Source organism: Sparus aurata, chromosome 14 (genome assembly GCF_900880675.1).
Source record: "Sparus aurata chromosome 14, fSpaAur1.1, whole genome shotgun sequence".
NCBI lineage: Eukaryota > Metazoa > Chordata > Actinopteri > Spariformes > Sparidae > Sparus > Sparus aurata.
In genome coordinates, this window is record NC_044200.1 from 16,067,449 (window position 1) to 16,085,592 (window position 18,144).

Genomic DNA, 18,144 nt, shown 5'->3' on the forward strand with positions numbered 1-18,144 from the left:
TCAATTAAACCTGTGATCTCATGTTTCTAGAGGCTGAGAGTGTCCTTTGTTTTCTCTTGGATGTTTTTGGCAAATTTTCATGCCAGAGTTTTTACAGTTGTGAACTAAACTTACGTTAGGGTATCGAGTGTGCAACGTGGCACATCACTTTGATATCGCTGAGAAGGAGGTGGAGGTGTACGCTTGCGTGCAGAGACAGGATTCAAAGCCAACTCGCTGCACACTCTGTATTCACATAAATATACATGTTGGCTGGCTCGCTGGATTTACATTGTACGGGCGGCCACAGGCTTTTCCCAGAGGACATCACACAGCTGAGAGCAAAATCCATGTTTTTTTCTTTATTATGGAAAAAAGGTTCACTTTTCTTTACAAAACACGACACGTTTTCAGCTACATGTTTTTTTTTCTTCTATAATTTAACCAAAACATCACAATCAGCAAAAAACATCTAACGTCTTTTTTAAGGAGCTCTCTCTGTGTCACAAACCCCCATATCTGTGACAGGAAACACAACCTGATGTCCCTGAGCAGAGAGAAAAAAAAAACATAAAAAAAACAAAAACACATTTGAATGTAGTTGTCATGTTGCCTACTGAAGCCCATCTATGTGGAGAACCCAGGGAGGGAGGGCTAATGTGACAGTGCCTGCACAGTATTGGCTTTTCCACATAAAACAACATGTATTAATAAATTAAGTTTGATCACATGAAAGTGACACATTTGACACACGGAGCACAACACATAAGTGAGGACAGTTCTTTGCTTGGCACGAGAGGCGTAGAGACTCAGGACAAGCTTTGGCACCGCTGAGGAGTTTTTCTCATGATCTGTTTAGAGTCACAAGGGTTTAAAATGCACCAGGTGCAAAACAATCTTCAGTGACACGGACAACAGAATGTGTTTGGCAATGCATTACTCTATATTTTGACCTGTTATTTTTTCATTTGTTGGAGCAATTTACAAGACAGCACTGTATTAGAGGGTGGTACCTGAAGATGTCTTCGCACTGGCATGCTTTTAAAGTTATGCATTTACTGTCTTAAGAGCAAAAGTTGAAGGCGAGAGCACCCTGAGGGTAATAAATCAGGGTTCAATGTTTTATTTTCTTATAAGAGTACTCTACTCATTTAGCATAGCACTCCTACAAAACTGTTGGACTTGTGATTGACAGTCAAAAAAGTAAAGCAAAACCAAAATCAATGCAGCATAACCAGACAGAACGCCTTTCAAATCCTGTCTTCTTTCTTGTCACAGACTGGTGCCTACATTACCCCCAATGCCACTCCGCTAATAACGGTTTCTGGTGTGTTATGCTAGTAGCGGCCAATGTTTCATCAAACCACTAGCTCACTTCTGTCCAACTCCAAACCCCCTTTTTTTGTTAATTTTCAAACTTGTGGTCTTCTGATGTTTACTCAAGTGACATCACTTAAGGCAATTTATCAGCCGACATTGCCCACCATGCAAGTAGATCGGCAGCAGTTTGGACAGATAAAGCGCCACATCCGCAAATATATTTTTAATGAGACCCGATTGATGCTGACAGTTTATCAGATGAGATACAATGCAACTCGACTGCCAGCAGTTTAAACAGATTCTGGTGTGTCATGCTAGTAGCAGCTAATGTATCCTCAAACCACTAGTTCACTTCTTTTTAACTCCCCAACAGATACTGACTCCAGTTACATCACATGGCTCAAGTGACATCGCTTGAGGCCATTTATCTGCAAAACTCTGGTATGTTATGCTAGTAGCGACTAATGTAGCCTCAAGCCTCTTGCTTACTTCTTCCGGACCCAAAACCCACATACCTTTTTTCCTTCGTAAAACTTTTAGTCTTCTGTCCAAATGGATGCTGACTCAAGTGACATCAATAGAGGCCATATATTATCTTGTGTTACCCATAATGCAACTCGACCAACAGCAATTTGGACAGAGATTCTGATGTGTTGCGCTAGTGACAGTTAATGTGGCCTCGAACCACTAGCTCTCTTCTCTCTAATGCCACTCCCCCATGTTTCTTTCACCTTCAAACTTGTAGTCTTAAGCTCCAATGGATGTTGACTCGAGTGACATCAATGACTCAAGTGACATCACTGACTCAAGTGACATCACTGACTCAAGTGACATCACTTTAGGCAATTTATCTACAAATGTTCTGTTGTGTTATGCTAGTAGCCGCTAATGTAGACTCTGGCTCACTTCTTTTCTAACTCTAGACCTCAAAAATCGTTCATATTCAAATTCGTAGACTTCAGTCCCAACGGATGCTGACTTGAGTGACATCACTGACTCGAGTGACATTACTGACTCAAATGACATCACTGACTCAAGTGACATCACTGACTCAAATGACATCACTTTAGGCGATTTGTCTACAAATGTTCTGTTATGCTAGTAGCAGCTAATGTAGACTCTGGCTCACTTCTTTTTTAACTCTAGACCTCCAAAATCTTTCGTTTTCAAATTTGTAGACTTCAGTCCCAACGGATGCTGACTCAAGTGACATCACTTGAGGCAATTTATAAGACTAGGGTGATGTTCCCCTTTAACACAAACCAGCCGGCGTCCTGAACGAACAAATAGTGCTGACAACTTCAAAACCCATTCTGCAGGAATTATTATCTAAATACATTAGCTACATCCTCATTCAAATTAAGTGCTTTACATCATTTTTAATGATATTGAAATAATAATTGATTTTCCAGACCTTTGTTGTCAAGATTGTTTTTTTTTTTTTACTTATTAGCCTTTGACTTCAATGCATCATTAAGCATCATTTTATAAAATTTCATAATAAAAGGTGACATTAGTTGTAGTCTTTTCAGCCACCGTGCAGCACTGTTGGTGACTTCAAGGCCGAACACCTTTAAATCCAGAACATGCCGAGCCTCAAACTGACTTCTGCGAGCATCACAGGCCACAACTCTACAGAATCTGTCTCTCTTGTCGTCTTGTAGCGACAGCTTGTAGCCTCCAGCTCTTTCACGTCCTCTCCTGCTTCATTCTCTGGAGGACGCTATGTCAGCGTTAAAGAAAAGAGTGCAGCGGCTCTCTCAGTTCAAAGGTCGCTCCTCTGCGTCTGCCTTATCCTGAGCCCCTGCCTCTCCATGATGTTCCACAGCTTGCGCAGGTTGGACTGGGTGATGGCGTCGTCAGGTTTGAGCTGCAGCGCTCGCAGGTAGTTGGCCTCGGCTTCAGGGAGCTTCCCATTCAGGTGGAGGATGGCACCGAGGTTCATCAGAGCAGCGGGGTACTAGGAGAGGGCAGAGACACAGTAAGGAAAAGGAGGCAGAGCGGGGCTTTGTGCCATAATTAAACTGAGTTCTGAGGTTTTAGGGTGTCGACTTACAGTATTGCCGCAACTGTGTCGACCTTGGATTTCATCTATCTGGACAAACTATTTTAAAATTGCCCTTCTCAGTTCTACATTTGACACAGTTATGTGAGAGGTTTAGGCCTTTTAGGGAGCTTGCCAGATTTATTTTTATGGATGAAGGATTAAGGCAAAGGGGCTCTGGTGAAATTTGCTTAAGGCTAGAAAAATCAAATATGCATTAAATTAGCCCTAATAGAATCTCACAGCACAGTAGCAGCCCTGGTCAGAGAAGACAAAAAACACGTCCTTTAAGAGTGCCACTGTGGAAAAGAAATAGGTAGCAGGTTGTGTGTGGGTGTGTGTGAAGTATTACCCACTTAGAAAAAGGTGCGTTTTTAATAAAATATCTTTTAAAGCCGCAAAGTGAAACCATCTGGCCCCCTGAGTCATGTACCACTCGTGGAAAAAAAAAAATATCCAGAAATCCATAACCAACAACCACACCCAGATCTCATCCTTAGAGTCATCGGCACCTCATCCCCCAGTCCTGGCCCTGTTCCCAGACCCACGTCCTCGCTGCATGACATATTGTTAGCAACTTGGCAACAAGTTCACAGTTTTCCTCTCCCCAAACACGACTGTTCGCTTCCACTCAACACTGATACTTCGCTTGTTTACATTCCACCTCTCAGGCAGTGTTAAAAGACCAGCGTCGGGAGTAGGGGGGCTTGTTTTACTCACCTAATGTATCAACGGAGCTGGGTTGTTTCAAGGGAAATTAATTAATTAGCAGCCAGTGCGGTTTGTTTTTTTTTCTCACCAAGTGCAACAAATTAATGTAGCGGTTACATATCAGTGTGTTGTTCTGTTCTTGTACCGTTGAGGAGCTTTGTGAGCAGTTGAGGCATGCAAAGCTTGAGAAATTAGGGTCCCTTTGTCATTCTAAACAAGCAGTGGATTCTCAAGATGCAGAATGATCTAAATCGTTAGAAACTGAGCTCTGTTTACGTGGGTTCTGTGCACAGGAAGGCAGCCAAGTCCGTCAGCAATTCCATTTTTCAGCAACAACTAATTCTGAAGTTGGGTCGGCTCTGCCACACTCAGGTAAGGAAAGGATGTAATCTCTCGACCTTCAACCAGTTGGATATAGAGTATTTTAAAGATAGCATCTCCCTCCGCTCTTTTTAGATCCACGGGGCTCCCATCAAGTACAGCTCTAATCCTTAAAAGATCCCCTCCATGCTTTAAAGGAGATATATTATGCATATTCTATTTTATTTATATACATTCTTGCGGATGTAAAAGATATTGAAAGTTAAAAAGGTCAAAGTCGGCACTCAACAGAAGCTCCCCTCTCCTACAGAAAACACTGCTCCCCAAACGCCTCGTCAGCAGTCCCGCCTTTAATTCTGTGACTTTGTGACATCACGCTACATCACCATGTCGTACATTTGCATTATTTTCAGATAGTTTGGCACGTAAGAGTTGATTTAGCACAGCTGCTCTGTTGTTGTTAGTGGTGCTGGGTCAGGTGTGTGTGCGCTGACCAGTGTTGGGAAGATTACTTTGGAAAGTTAGTTGGTTACAATTACAAGTTACCTTGTTGAAAATGTAATCGTAGTGTAACTATTTCAATTACTTTCTCAAAGTAATGTAACTAATTACATTTGATTACATTTTGATTACTTTTCTTAATTTTGAATGAAATCTCTCAACTGCTAACCATTTTCACATTTTAAGACCTATAGTGTGATAGACCTTTCAGTTCAAAGGTTTAACCATATATTATGAGTCTGACCTTAGGCCTGTGCTGTGAAGGAGGCTCACTTCCTCACTAAATGGAGCGACAACTGGCTGATTTCAGCCATGAGGAGCAGGTTGTTTTAATGGAGAGAGTATGAGCGATACAAAAAAGCCTGATCACAGCCTGAAGCAACAGTCTTGCTGCAAATATGACAAGAGGAGGCTGATTTTAATTTCTGACAGCTCTACATTGAGCTGCTTTTAAATATGAAGCTTTAGAGCAACAACAACTGTTGTTTTAAACTGTGTTTTATGTTGTTTTCATATATATTTCACTGATCGCAATTATAAAATGCCAGTGTGTGTTTTATTGAAAGCGAGGCTGGGTTTGCCTTTGAAAATAGGTTACAGTGGGTTTTTTAGGTGCTGTAGCTACAAGCAAATCTCATGTTGTCTCTGTACAAAGACCTTTTTAAATGTGAGAAAACAGAGTAGACCTACTCAAGATTTGCGTTTGGGCAACACATAACAGGTAAAACAATTAATTTATTCATGGCCACATGAAGTTAAATTATCTGTCCTGCTGCGAGCACACAACTTCTTTCAGTGGTGACTGACTGTATATAAAAGTAAATAGGCTATAGCCTAATAAATGACCTCCTGACGCGAGTCGGATCATCAGCTGAGCAGCGTATCCCCTCAGCTGAACATCTGTAGGCGGAGACCTCAGAGAGAAAGTAAACAGCAGCGGATCTGCGCGATCTCTCCCTCCGTACAAATGCTCCGTTCTGATCCAGCTCCACTGGACTTTCAAAGTAAAGGTGACGTCAGCTGTAAATGAGTTAAATAGTGAAACAGCGGCGCTTTTATAGCCGATTTTTTTTCAAACTCTGAACAGAACCTGGTCGGGACCAGGTTATGAGCTAAGCATAAGTTATCATGTTGATCTAGCTGGGTTGTCTGTATTAAGTGTTTTTCGTATTTCCAGCCCAGGAACATCTTGTGCGCCGCCGACACTGATGCTGCTGAGACTGCCACTGTACGGTTTGTCGGTTGAGTCGAATGGCACATGACCAGAGAGAGCCAATCACAAGCGTCAGTTTTGGAAGGAGGATGTTAATATGAAAAAAACTAAAAACAAACATGAATCCAGGGGGGCGAAAAACTATTTGATAAATCCGAGCTTTTGCGGCGATTTTTCAAATGTAACTTAAGTTGTAATCATTGAAATTTCCAAAAGCAACTGTAATTTAATTACATATTTTCTCCCAGTAATGTAACGGATTACAATTACGTACATTTTGTAATTAAATTACGTAACGTCGTTACATGTAATTCGTTACTCCCCAACACTGGCGCTGACCAATCAGAGCAGACCAAGTATTCAGGAGGGCGGGCCTTAAAGAGACAGGAGCTAAAACAGAGTGTTTCAGACAGAAGAGGGATACAGTACTGCAAGAGTGGATGTGTTTTTTTTGCCACTAAATCATGTTAATCTGTTGTAGTTGTAATGTAAATACAACTGTTAACCTGAAAATGTGCATGTCTCCTTTAAATATAATATATAAACACTCTGATCTGGTTAACAATTAATCAATAAATATGTTTATGTTCTACAGGAAGTAAAAAGAGAGGGATATACGCCATATATATATATATTTACATGCCATGTATGACACATGTATGGAATGTAGCAAGAGTTACATTCGCAAATTGAGATGTCAGAAAATGTATTTTTCATCCCACTGTCTGTATAAATGTGCTGTTAATGCAAAACCAACATCTAACAAATGCTGCTTCATATTCAAGAACTCAACTGGGGAAACACAGGCTGGCTGTTATTGTGAGGAAGATGCCGTGGCCTAATTACTCATACAAAATATGTACAGTAATTTCCAGTCACTGAAAATCTTACCTCTACCCGAGTGGTGTAAATAAAGCAATTCAGTCTGTGCGTGCGAACTGAAAGACTGCACTCGTACCTTCCTCTCACGGCACACAATCATCGCCTTTCTTGGCACGAAGAGCCAGAGCTGAATCTTTCATGACCTGAAAGCTATTGGATTAAGTTGATATTCGAGAGACTGTCTTTCACTGAGCAGGGAAAATGTCAAAGACGAGAAGCGCTTTGCTCGTGACAAATGACAAGAGAAGCAGTCAGCTTGTCTGAATGTGCACATGAAGGGCTCCAGACTGTGAATTGTAATTACGGTGACTTTGAGGTGGCTTATTTCTGCAGAATAAAATTTATACGCATGGCTTTCCAAATTAAAATGGACAACCAGCATTCTTCTCTTCTCTGGTTTTACTCAGCTTTTAGGACTCCAATTGGATATAAACAGACAGACCTTATCAAAAACGGGGCATGTGCTACGAAGCAGTGATTCCCAGCCAGTGCTTGTTCCCCATGGGGCGGATCTGCAGTTACCTGGGGGTGCGTGTAAAAATTGAAGAGCAGCTCAGCTAATTTAAAATGAACACCTGAACACGACGTGCTGCCACTGAGATCGAGTTAAAAATAAAAAAGCTTGTATCATACGGTTGTAGCTTGGGTAATTATCAGGTTCTATCATGATACACAATATATATCTTGATATTTTGAAGTCCTCAAAAATAAGTAGCAGTGGCAGAGCGGACCTGCAGCAGTGTCTCTGGGCCTGTCCGCTCTGCCGAATGAGCCCAGAGACACTCTGGCAGCAGGCAGCAAAGAAGGTCTGTTCCAAGAGAACAGCAAGAAAAACAGAATCACTAGCGCCACATTGTGAGTGAAGCATAGAGAATGCAACCATCCATAATTAGCTTTAAAGCTAAAAGACATAGGTAACGGGTTTAAATAGCATGCTTAAAAGATGTCTAATATGAATAAATGAAAAGTAGACTGAAGAAATTTTAAGTGGTTGGGAAAGGATTAGATTGAGATGGCCGAGTGAAGGATTAACAGTAGAATCAGTTAACTAAATGCAATGGAGAGATAGAAAATAAAGGCTTAAAATAGTTAGCATAAAGTAACCAACAAACAATAGGCCTGGCTAACAATAAGATGTAATAGATACATGGTTGAAAAGGTTACCTTATTGGGGAAATACCTACAATTCCTTCATGTCATTAATGTTAAATAACATCTAGTTTAAAATAAAGTTAGCACAAAGTAGCAGATCAACAGTAGGATAGCAAACAGCTAAGTGTCGCTATCGGATTAATGGGTGAAAAAGTTTGCTGTAGGTCGTGGCTAAATGGAAATATACTTAAAACAGTTTAATGTAATAATACACAATGCTAGGAAAGTTGTAGCACTATAACACTTGTAGCTACTCCAGTGAAGGACATGAAGGCGAAAGTCTCTCCTGACTGAACTGACAGCGTAAGTCACAGAGCAGACAAGTAACAGGACAAATAACAGCTGGAAGCTCCTTCTAGGTCTCGTCTAAAAACACATGAGCTCCTGTGACTCCAAGTTACCTCCCCTGGATCAGTCCACGCTGCCTCTCCCCTTTGAAGCGACTGATTCACGCAATGCTGAAACAGGATATGACAGCCCTCAACTTCCTCAACCGCATGTGCTGACAGCGAGAGACACTGCATCCCACAAGGCTTGGTCTGTTTAACTGTGATCATCAAGCTGTATGTGTGAATTCAATAAGGAGACAGTAACCGCCGAGCTCCTCTCGCTGTGGGATTTTCGTGTTTGCATAAGCACATCGAAAGCGCCAGGTTCCCAGCCACGGACAGGACACAGTTTTCCATTTTTATATTCAGCTGTGTAACTGTTTGCCAGGAACAACAGCACTATAACATAATGTCAGAATGATGGGTAACACTTAGTATGTTGTAAATTGAATTTACAGTACGGGCGTGTGTGCGCATTTCCATGATAAGTGCTAACAGGCCCACCAGCCCAGGTACTCACATCTGGTCTGAGGCCGGCCGCACGCTTGTACTGCCTCTCTGCTGCCTCGTTCAGACTGGCCTGTCTGAAGAGAGAGAACAGAAAGAAAAAAGATGTGACATTACAGTTTATATGAATAACACTGCACCGATACAAATGGCTGATCATAACTGTAATCATTCGTTATTTCACAGCTAATGAGTTATTTACTGTAATGAGAGTTTTTCATTTATTAACTGTGTAAACTGCTGTAGAACTCGTCGGATTGGTCGGCTTCATTGCATGTTAAGATTATGTTAACCGTATTAAAATGGTCGGGAATCAAGCAAACAGTGCGTGTGTTAATTTAAAACATCTCGTCTCACCCGCCACTGTATGTTGGATGAAAAGGTAAGATGGCAGCAGTGAACATTATTCATCTACAAGGCTCCACTGGAAGAACTACCTGACTATACTACACTACATCGGCTGTACTGGCCAAGTATTTGTACGATTTGTGCTCTCATTGTAGTCCTTGAATCCACATTACTGATTATCTCATTGTGTTAATATTCAGTAAAAGTATCAATAGTCATCCATACAATACTGTCCCATCTCGATTTCAAGGTATATGGTCAGAAATGTTTTGATAATGTGATTTTGTCGCCCAGCTCTAGTATACATGAAGTGCCTTTGAGGAAATTTCAAAGCAAGAAGATAAAAAATGTGAGTCGCAATACAGCCTTAAAATATCAGGACTTTAATCTTAAGGCCGTATCACCTGGCATGCAATTGTTTCACATCGTACCTTTTAATTCTACATTAAGATATCATATTCTTTTGAGCAAGTCATCATTTTCTAATTAATAACAATAATTCATGTCAAAATGATCTTTGTTCCTGCAGACAAAGATATTTCTAACAAACATGGAGTCGCTGAATAGTGTAAGATCATAGCCAACGGAAGGTACAGATCCTTCTTCGCCTTCAGCAACGTTTGAAATATTTTTGATAGAAGCTTACAACATGCTTTAGTTTCCAATAAAGTCATTAAGAAAGAATGTTCTTTGTCGAGTGATTCATCTCTTAGCTGTGTAATAACTATGATAATGCAGCAATGACCTAAGGATGATGACTAGCTCACTCTCTCTCTGAAGAGAGACGAATGTTTCTCAAATGCCAGAAACACTCCACCAGCCAGTCCTCCCTTCGTACATCGTACAGCTGGGTTTCTAAAATGGCAGCAGTTAATCTGCTCCATACATACGATTTCATCCAAAGAGTGCACGAACCGGACTTTGCAGTGCCAAAGTTAATAAAGTCAAGGAAACCCTTCTTTCCCCGACATGGCAATTAATATTTATAAGACTGTGACTAGAGTGAAATATTCCTTGAGAATACAAGCAGCATTTTATCAGGGTTGTCCGGAGTTCATCTTCATCATCGTATAAGCTTAGTCTTTGTTTTGTTTGGTCAACACAGAGGACAGATAAAGACTATGAATATCTTCCAGTCGTGGACAAAACAAGACACTTGAGGATTTCATCTTGGGCTTTGGGAAACACTGAAGGACACCTATCACCATTTTCTGTCTTTTTAAGGACAAAACGACTAATTATTAAGGAAAATCAGCAGTTAGTCAAAAATGAAAATAATCATTGGTTGGAGCCCTGTCATGGTTTTGGTTTCATGCTTTAGTAGATTTTTTTGAAGATTATATCCTTGTGTGTCACAGTTTGCTTTCCACTTCCTGTCTTTGTCTTTTTCCCGCCCTTTTTCTGTGTACACGTGATATTTCATATTTTTCTGAAAGCCTTTGCTGATGAGCCATAACGTTTACCAGATATTCTTTGCCAAATAGCTTTAAGATGTAACATTCAGCTGTTGCTAATATAGAATAATGACTCATGGCTATTGCTTGTACATGCAAATATGGATGCTATCGCTAACTCGTGTTAGTTTTGTTCATTTTGTGAGAAGTCTGGTTGCGATGGCAATAAATACATAATGACTATTAACCACGCCACCACTCTCTGTTTGAGAAAGATCTTTGACCATTAAACAGTAAGAAATGCTGACTCGAAGAGGGCTTTTCAGACTTTTTACAGACCAAACAACGAATCAAATGATTATCAAAAATTAAAATAGTCCTTAGTCATGATTATGGTTTGTGTCACATTTTACTTTCCACTTCCTGTCTTTGTCTTTTTCCCACTGTCTTTCTGTATACGTCACGTGTTACTTTAGTGAATTAATTGCTGTGTATTTTAGCCTTCTCCCATCCTGTTTTGCTCTTCGTATTCTTGCTTGTGCTCCCACGGCTTCATTCCTTTGTACTTTTTTTGGTTTTTGTATTTTTGTGCTTCATTAGCTTGGATTAGCCCCTCTGCTTCTTCTGTTTTCGTTGCCAGACAGTTTTGTTCTTTTGATTACTGCATACTTTATCAAAGCTTGGTAGTTGTTTTCCTACCTGCCTGCCTTTGTGTTTTTTTTATCCACATAACAAGCCCTACTTAATAATGTGATGTAAAAACCAACTTCTTTATTGGCGACATCGTAACATAACACATAACAAAACATTTAAAGGAAAAACCTTCCATCAAACGGGATTATCAGGTCATTATCATACTCCTGTTTTGGTCAATATTTGTAGATTAAAAAAAGACAGGATTAGTAGCTCACCATTATTATAACTGGAGCAGCTTGAGTTTTAAATCCAACTCATGACAGGTGGGTGTCCCATTCATTAAATCCCAATCAGACTGGATTTATGTCACAGTCAGTCCCGGCAGAAAATAACCAGTTAGACCACAATGCAGCAGACTGATCTGTCATTTAGATTTACTCTTACGAAAAGCGAAACGTCTGCCAAACCTAAGACTTTCAACTTTTTTTACACATCCTCTGTGGTGTTGCATTTAGAAGGATGCTGGAGAGCAGTGATGACTTTTCCAGATATGTAGAGCAAAGAGGGAAGAAGGCACATCGCTCCAATATTTCCTTGAGTGGCTGGGAGAAGAGGGCATTTTGCAGTCCCTTTAAGACTTATATGAATGTGCTTGCCAAACTTCGAGGGGAAAATTCTCCAATGGCTTCTTTACAAGCCCTGGACGCAACATCACTACGATGGACAGAAACTGGGTACTGCTGTTTATAAACGTTATACATAACAGCTTTTACAACAGCTATTTCCACGGGGAGGACATTTACTGCTTCTATAACACTGGTATAATTTATATCTTATGGATGGTTATTAAATGGCAGCGGTACAGAATAAACCCACAATTGGTAAAGCAGCGCAGCAGCAATAGGATTTCGAAAACCTCGACACTTCTTTGGATATATATGTCCATTTCATTTTCTTTACGGTGGGCTTTTTTTCAAGTAGTGAACTGTTGTCAGCAGTTTGGCCAACCTGAGCATGTGAGCAGCGCTGAAGACCACATCAAACTCTGAGCTGTCCAGCTCTGCAGCTCTCTCCGCCATCTCCGCAGCCTCGCCAAGACGAGACTGCTCCAGAAGAAACTGACCTGGAGGGAGGGGGAAGACAGGGAAGGGCAGTTTAGGACTTTTTATCCGTGCTGGTGGTCTGTTGGTTTGTTGGTCAGTCCACCACTTTGGTCCAGACTGGAATATCTCAACAACTATAGGACCGATTAGGATGAAAGTGTGGACAGATATCGGTGGTCCCCAGAGGATGAACCCTGTTGACTTTTGTTATCACTGACTTTTTCTCTAGGGGAATCAAGAGGTTGACATTTTTGATTTTTATTGAAGTATCTCAATAACTACTGATACTACAGATATTCAGGGTGCCAAGAGGATGGACACCATTTATCAGATTCACTTTATTGTCATTTCCCTGAATATTTGCATGCACAAAATGAAACAATACTGTTTCCACTAGCTCCAGTGTGTATCCGGTTAAAACAGTATTTCATTTAATTATGTGTATGCAGATTACTCAGGGAAATGACAAGTGACACAAGTACTGTAATAATTCGACGGTCCATGACATTTTATCAAGCACCATGATCAGGTCAAAATTCGATAATCAGTAAATTTTAGCAGGCTAAACAGAACACGTGCTAAGAAATCAGCATGTTGTAACATTGTTATTGCGAGCATGTTAGCATTTAATTGTACTAAACTGGGGGATTCATCCAATCAGATTGTGACTTATTTGTAAACAGCCTCTCAGAGCCAATCGAGGACTCACCTACCTCTAGGTTGGTCCAGCCTACATTAATTACCCCTTTATTGGTTGAGAACTTTTTGACAAGAATTCAGCATTGTTATTGGATGAAAAAAATAAAATGGTGCAGTCATGAACGTCCTGCTGTGTCTACTTAAGGACATACGGAGCCAGTACTCTTGCAAATGGGGGGTTTGGGTTTTGTCTCTTCGCTGTCAATCACAAGTTTATGCTTCAGCGTCATGTTGTGGAAGTTGTAGAAGTGGTGCAGAAGGCAAAGACGCTCTGACAGATAAAAGATGGAGATCAGTGGTGAAACAAAGGGAAAAGTATGGAGGCAGCGAGACAGAACAGCACCACCGGAAATGCAACAAGGAGGCAGAAAGTGAGACGGTGAAAGGATTGTTGTTTTGCTCTGCGAGAACACAGATGAGACGGAGGTATTTCATGTGTTTTCCTGTGGGAGTCTGGCCACCTGGCGCGGCACCCACAAGTGCCTGCCTCAGTGGCTATAAATTATCCGCCGCAGATGTTACTGAGTGGAGGGAGACGGGATTGTGGGGAGGCGCCGTTGAGGTGATTTTGGAAGCGCAGCCTCCAAACTCAAATCACCACATCAGAATGCTCGTAACTGTGTTGTGCGAGGGACAGTTTGCATTAAAACGTGTTACTGTGAACAATGGCAGGAAAAGGGGGGCCTCGTCTAAGCAGTCACTTCCTTGCGCCCTCTCTAGTGTGTGTCTTTCCGTTGTGTCTCAATGTGGCCAGATATCATCACTCGTTACACACTCGCACCTGGAGCTCCTCCAGAGAACCCCGGATAGCTAAAGCAGCCAGATTTGCGATAAGGGAGAGGTCCAGCCCAAATAAACATCACCTATAGCAAGAAGCTACAAGATAACATTGATAAAAAGAAAACAGCCAGATAGGCAGAGTCGGAGAAAAGAGTGTAAGGGGAAGCGGCTCGGTCCAAAGACAGCAAGGCAGCCCCTCACCAGGGACCAAACCAAACTCCAACCCAAAGATATCCAGTGCAGAGAAAAGCACCAGGAGGAACAGAGAGAGATAAGGAAGAGGAGAAAGAGACGACGCACAATGGTGCTTTCAGCGAGGCCTGGACAGATTTAATTTCCTATGAATATCCTAAAGATAGCGACGCGGAGCAGCAAGGAGCCGGCTCCTCCAAACCGATATGAAACGCCGCATCAACAGCAGCGCAGGCAGAGCGTGGTATCATGTTTTACTCTTCTGTTTGCGAACGGTAAACAGTGTTCCACGGTCCTGTCTCCTCACTTAGATAAACGTGGCATACATGCCTGTTTGCGTGTGCACCATCTGCAAAACCTCATACAGCTCCAGCACTGCCAGCACCGATACCGACGGTGAGCTAAATGACAGAACGTTTCAAATGAGTCACTGTGGCGCAGGGGTTGTTAAACATACTGTGATTATTTTAGGAAGGGGATTATAAAAATAGTAATGTATTTGACGCTTTCCAAATGATTACCCATGCTGCTTCGCTTCTTTCCACAACCTTTATCAGGTTACAAAAGCTATGAGCTCAGATCCAGGGTGGCTTACCACAAGAACTGTAAGAGGACCAGGAATATTTAACAGCTCCTGGTAAACTAAACGCCCTGCCTAATAATGATCCTGATGCAGCTTCATGCAGCAAAGCCTGATCATTATAAGCCTGATCATTTTTTTAGTTTCACACATCCCTTCTTGTTTCACACACATGCATCCCCTGACACATACTGTATGCGTTTCAGAGCGGTCAGAGGAATCATGCCAGTTAAAGTCGGTAGAAAATGACTTCAAATGATATTTTTTCATAGCTCCTTTGAACGCGGAGACACGTTTCTGATGTCAGTTTCAAACACTCCTCTTCTCACCATAGTGCATGTAGCAGTTTCCTTTCATCGGGTCCAGTTGAATGGCTCTGAGATAATACTTCTCTGCTTCTGTCTTCTGCCCCTGAAAGCAAAAATGGAAAACAAATAATTGATCACACCTGATATATAATTATACTGTGATTGTGCTTCTGTAATATTTTTTAACATTCATATTTAGTTATATTGCAAGGGCAGAAAAACACGTTGTTGTTGCCATCGTTATTCTTGTCATTATTGTCATTTTTGTTGCCATTCTTGTCACTATTTTTCTCGTTATTGTTGTCGTCATCATCACTGTTGTTATTGTTACTGTTACTGTACTCGTTATTGTTGGTTGTCATTTTTAATGTTACTATTATTATCAGCACCTTTCACCAAATTCAGTTCAAAGTGCTTTGAAAATGGCATTAACAACAAAACACAAAAGAAAAACTATCCGAAGAGATAGAGAGTTCATAAACTCGGAATAAAAAGAACTATTATACAGGCGGATTCATAAAAGTAGCAAAAGTAGAGAGACATTCAATGGGCGTGGATGAGGTAGAGGCTTATGGGATTATTTAACAGGAGACAATACTTTAGATTAATAAATAACGAGAAAAAAGGGAAAAAAATTATGATTTATTTTGGGCAATAACAATATATACAATGTAAATATATAATATATATACAATATATCTGGATACAAATGTGTTCCAAGACAGTTTTCATCACACACAGCTGCAAACATCACTTGTATGTTCCTGTTATTTCAGAGCACTGACATGCATCGGTTGAAGCGCGGTAACCCTGCTGTTCAGTTTCAGCAGGAAGCCGAGGCTCATAAAGAACACAGTGCTCCACCTCCCATGCTGCACCTTAAAAAGAAAAACCTCTAAAAGGTGTGCGTGCGCACGAGGAGAAAGATATTGCTTCTGTGTGCACGCAGCTCGATTTCTCCACCTCTTTTGTTTCAGGCTTCAGCACTGATTGCTTCCATATTGCCAATATACTTGCCATTCAACAATAAATGAGAGGAGTGGGCATATTATGTTTGCTTCATTAGCTTTCTCCCATGCCCGCCATCGCTCCGATTGAATGAGCGAATATCGGAGCCTGGATGGCTTATTTCACATTTTCTTTGGCTCTTTTGTCTTTACATTCAATTAAACCTTTTCCCCGGCCATCCATCAAAACTGAAAGTGGGGCGGCTCAGTTTAAAGAGGTTGAAGGATGTCATCATTTAGCAGATTTATGAAAGGCTTTGGTCTAATAGTGAAACCGCACGCAGTAATGAACTGGGCCGCGTGTGTCGGGGATATCACTGCTTGCAGTTTTAATTTTGTATTAACATTGTTGATGGACTTTGACTGTTCGACACGTCTCTGATTTTCCATGTGTTTAGTCACTGTGCAGAGGAGGTTAATGCAACTTCCTGTGTCCACTACATGACACTTGAGAAAATGGACTAATTACATGTTTAAAGATGTCAACGACATAGAAGTACAAAAACATGTTATTTCCAACAAGGTGGCGCTATGACTGTCAGCTAAATCTGGCATGCTAACATGTTCAGGCTAGGACGATTTAACGAATGAACACTTGAGTTCGAACAACTTCCTGTTCAATAGCGAATCATTGAGATCTGCGGCCCCGACACAGCCACGCCCATCAAGGAAAAGATAAGCTTTTAAGAACTTTTAATTGTAAAGTTGTTAATATTACCCTGAAAAAAATTGGAGACTTTTTTTGTTGGTCTAGGCGTGATCACATATCTACCAATTATCATACATATAGGTGAATAAAGTCCCAGTGGCTGTGCTATAGGTAGTGCTAGTGAGCCATTTTGCCCTGCCGCCTGCAGAACCTCATAAAATACGTATTTTAATTTGCACTGTTTGGTGCTCAGGCCCTATTTAATAAAACCGTAATTAATCAAAAGACAACATTATGGCATGCTTTTTAAATGATTTATTACTGTTGATGCACTTCTCCATTCTACATATCTCATGGATTACTGAACAGTCTTCCACTATAATATCTAAATACATAGTTTAAATTCATAAATCATCTTCGTGTTGACTGACCACAATTTTTTCGGAGGCAAACCACCCCCGTTTGAGTCCTGCAGCAAGGCTCTAATGTTACACTGGACTTCTTTAGAAACTCTCTGACCTTTGGGAAGTATAAGGCCAATTAGTGGCTTTAGGAGTTGCACTCGTATTTGCTGAGGGATGTGGATGGGTACAAGACTATCATGTTCCTGCTTTGTAATTGCATGGATCGAAAGGAAGGGTCACTTTGAAAGTTGAAGTACTACGATTCATCAGCTTTCAAGGGGAAGCAGCACATATCGGGGTGAAACACGGTACAAGACTTCAGTTCGACCTCTCTTCCCTGTGTCTGTATTGTCGATTGACTCCGGCAGGACGGCCAAAAATGTAGCCGATGGAGTGATTCAATAAGGAAGGAGAGTAATTGAATTATAAGCCTGTCTACTGACCCATTGTCCAGGGTCCATCCAATCTCCTGTTCCTAAAGCCCCGTAGTAGTGGAGGGGGGCCTCTCTGTGAGGCAGGGCCCCGTGTGGCTCTGCAGCCCTGAGCCTGAGGGAGCACAGCAGATGTCCAGCCACGCCGGACGACTCCAACATGAACCTGCGCTTTAGGTGTGTGTGTATCTTCAAATCTTTCAACAAAAAGCGGAAATGATCAGAACTACGGTTTAAAGCCTGTGAGCGTTGCAGCTGCGAGTGCGTTCGGCGCTGCAGGTTTGGTAGCGTCTTTACTCAGCACCCAAGGCTTCGGAAGGAAGGAGGTCCGAGGGGTTACAGAGGACACACAGCTCAACCCCCACATCTAAACTTGACTCAGCTGTGAGCACATCTGTTGTCACATGAGTGTGTTTATGTTTTTATGGAAAGGGAGAGGAGGTGGGAGGACAGGAAGTGTGGGTTTTGTCCAGCAAAAACAGAAGTTGGGCAAACTCATGGGCAGATTGAGACAATGGGCCCCTGGACACAGTCATGTTAAAGGCCAACCACATCTCTTTTAAAGGAACACAGACAGATTGAAAGAGACTCTTTATATTAACTTTAACGCTCGTGTTTGTTTTGGGTCCCTTTTTAGTTGTTTTGTGTTTCTTT

At 41.4% G+C, this 18,144-nt stretch overlaps 1 protein-coding gene across 2 annotated transcripts in view; it reads right to left on the minus strand.

The window, feature by feature from the left end:
- Positions 1-326: 326 nt before the first annotated feature.
- LOC115595587 (protein O-mannosyl-transferase TMTC2-like) overlaps positions 327-18,144 on the minus strand; it is a 69,490-nt gene continuing 51,672 nt past the window's right edge. For both annotated transcript variants that reach the window (XM_030440242.1, XM_030440243.1), the window contains 4 exons: positions 15,021-15,102; positions 12,346-12,460; positions 8,973-9,036; positions 327-3,259 (listed from right to left, as the gene is read on the minus strand). In XM_030440242.1, coding sequence (XP_030296102.1) covers positions 3,065-3,259; positions 8,973-9,036; positions 12,346-12,460; positions 15,021-15,102 — 456 coding nt within the window. In that variant the 3' untranslated portion in view covers positions 327-3,064. The remainder of the gene's footprint in view (positions 3,260-8,972; positions 9,037-12,345; positions 12,461-15,020; positions 15,103-18,144) is intronic.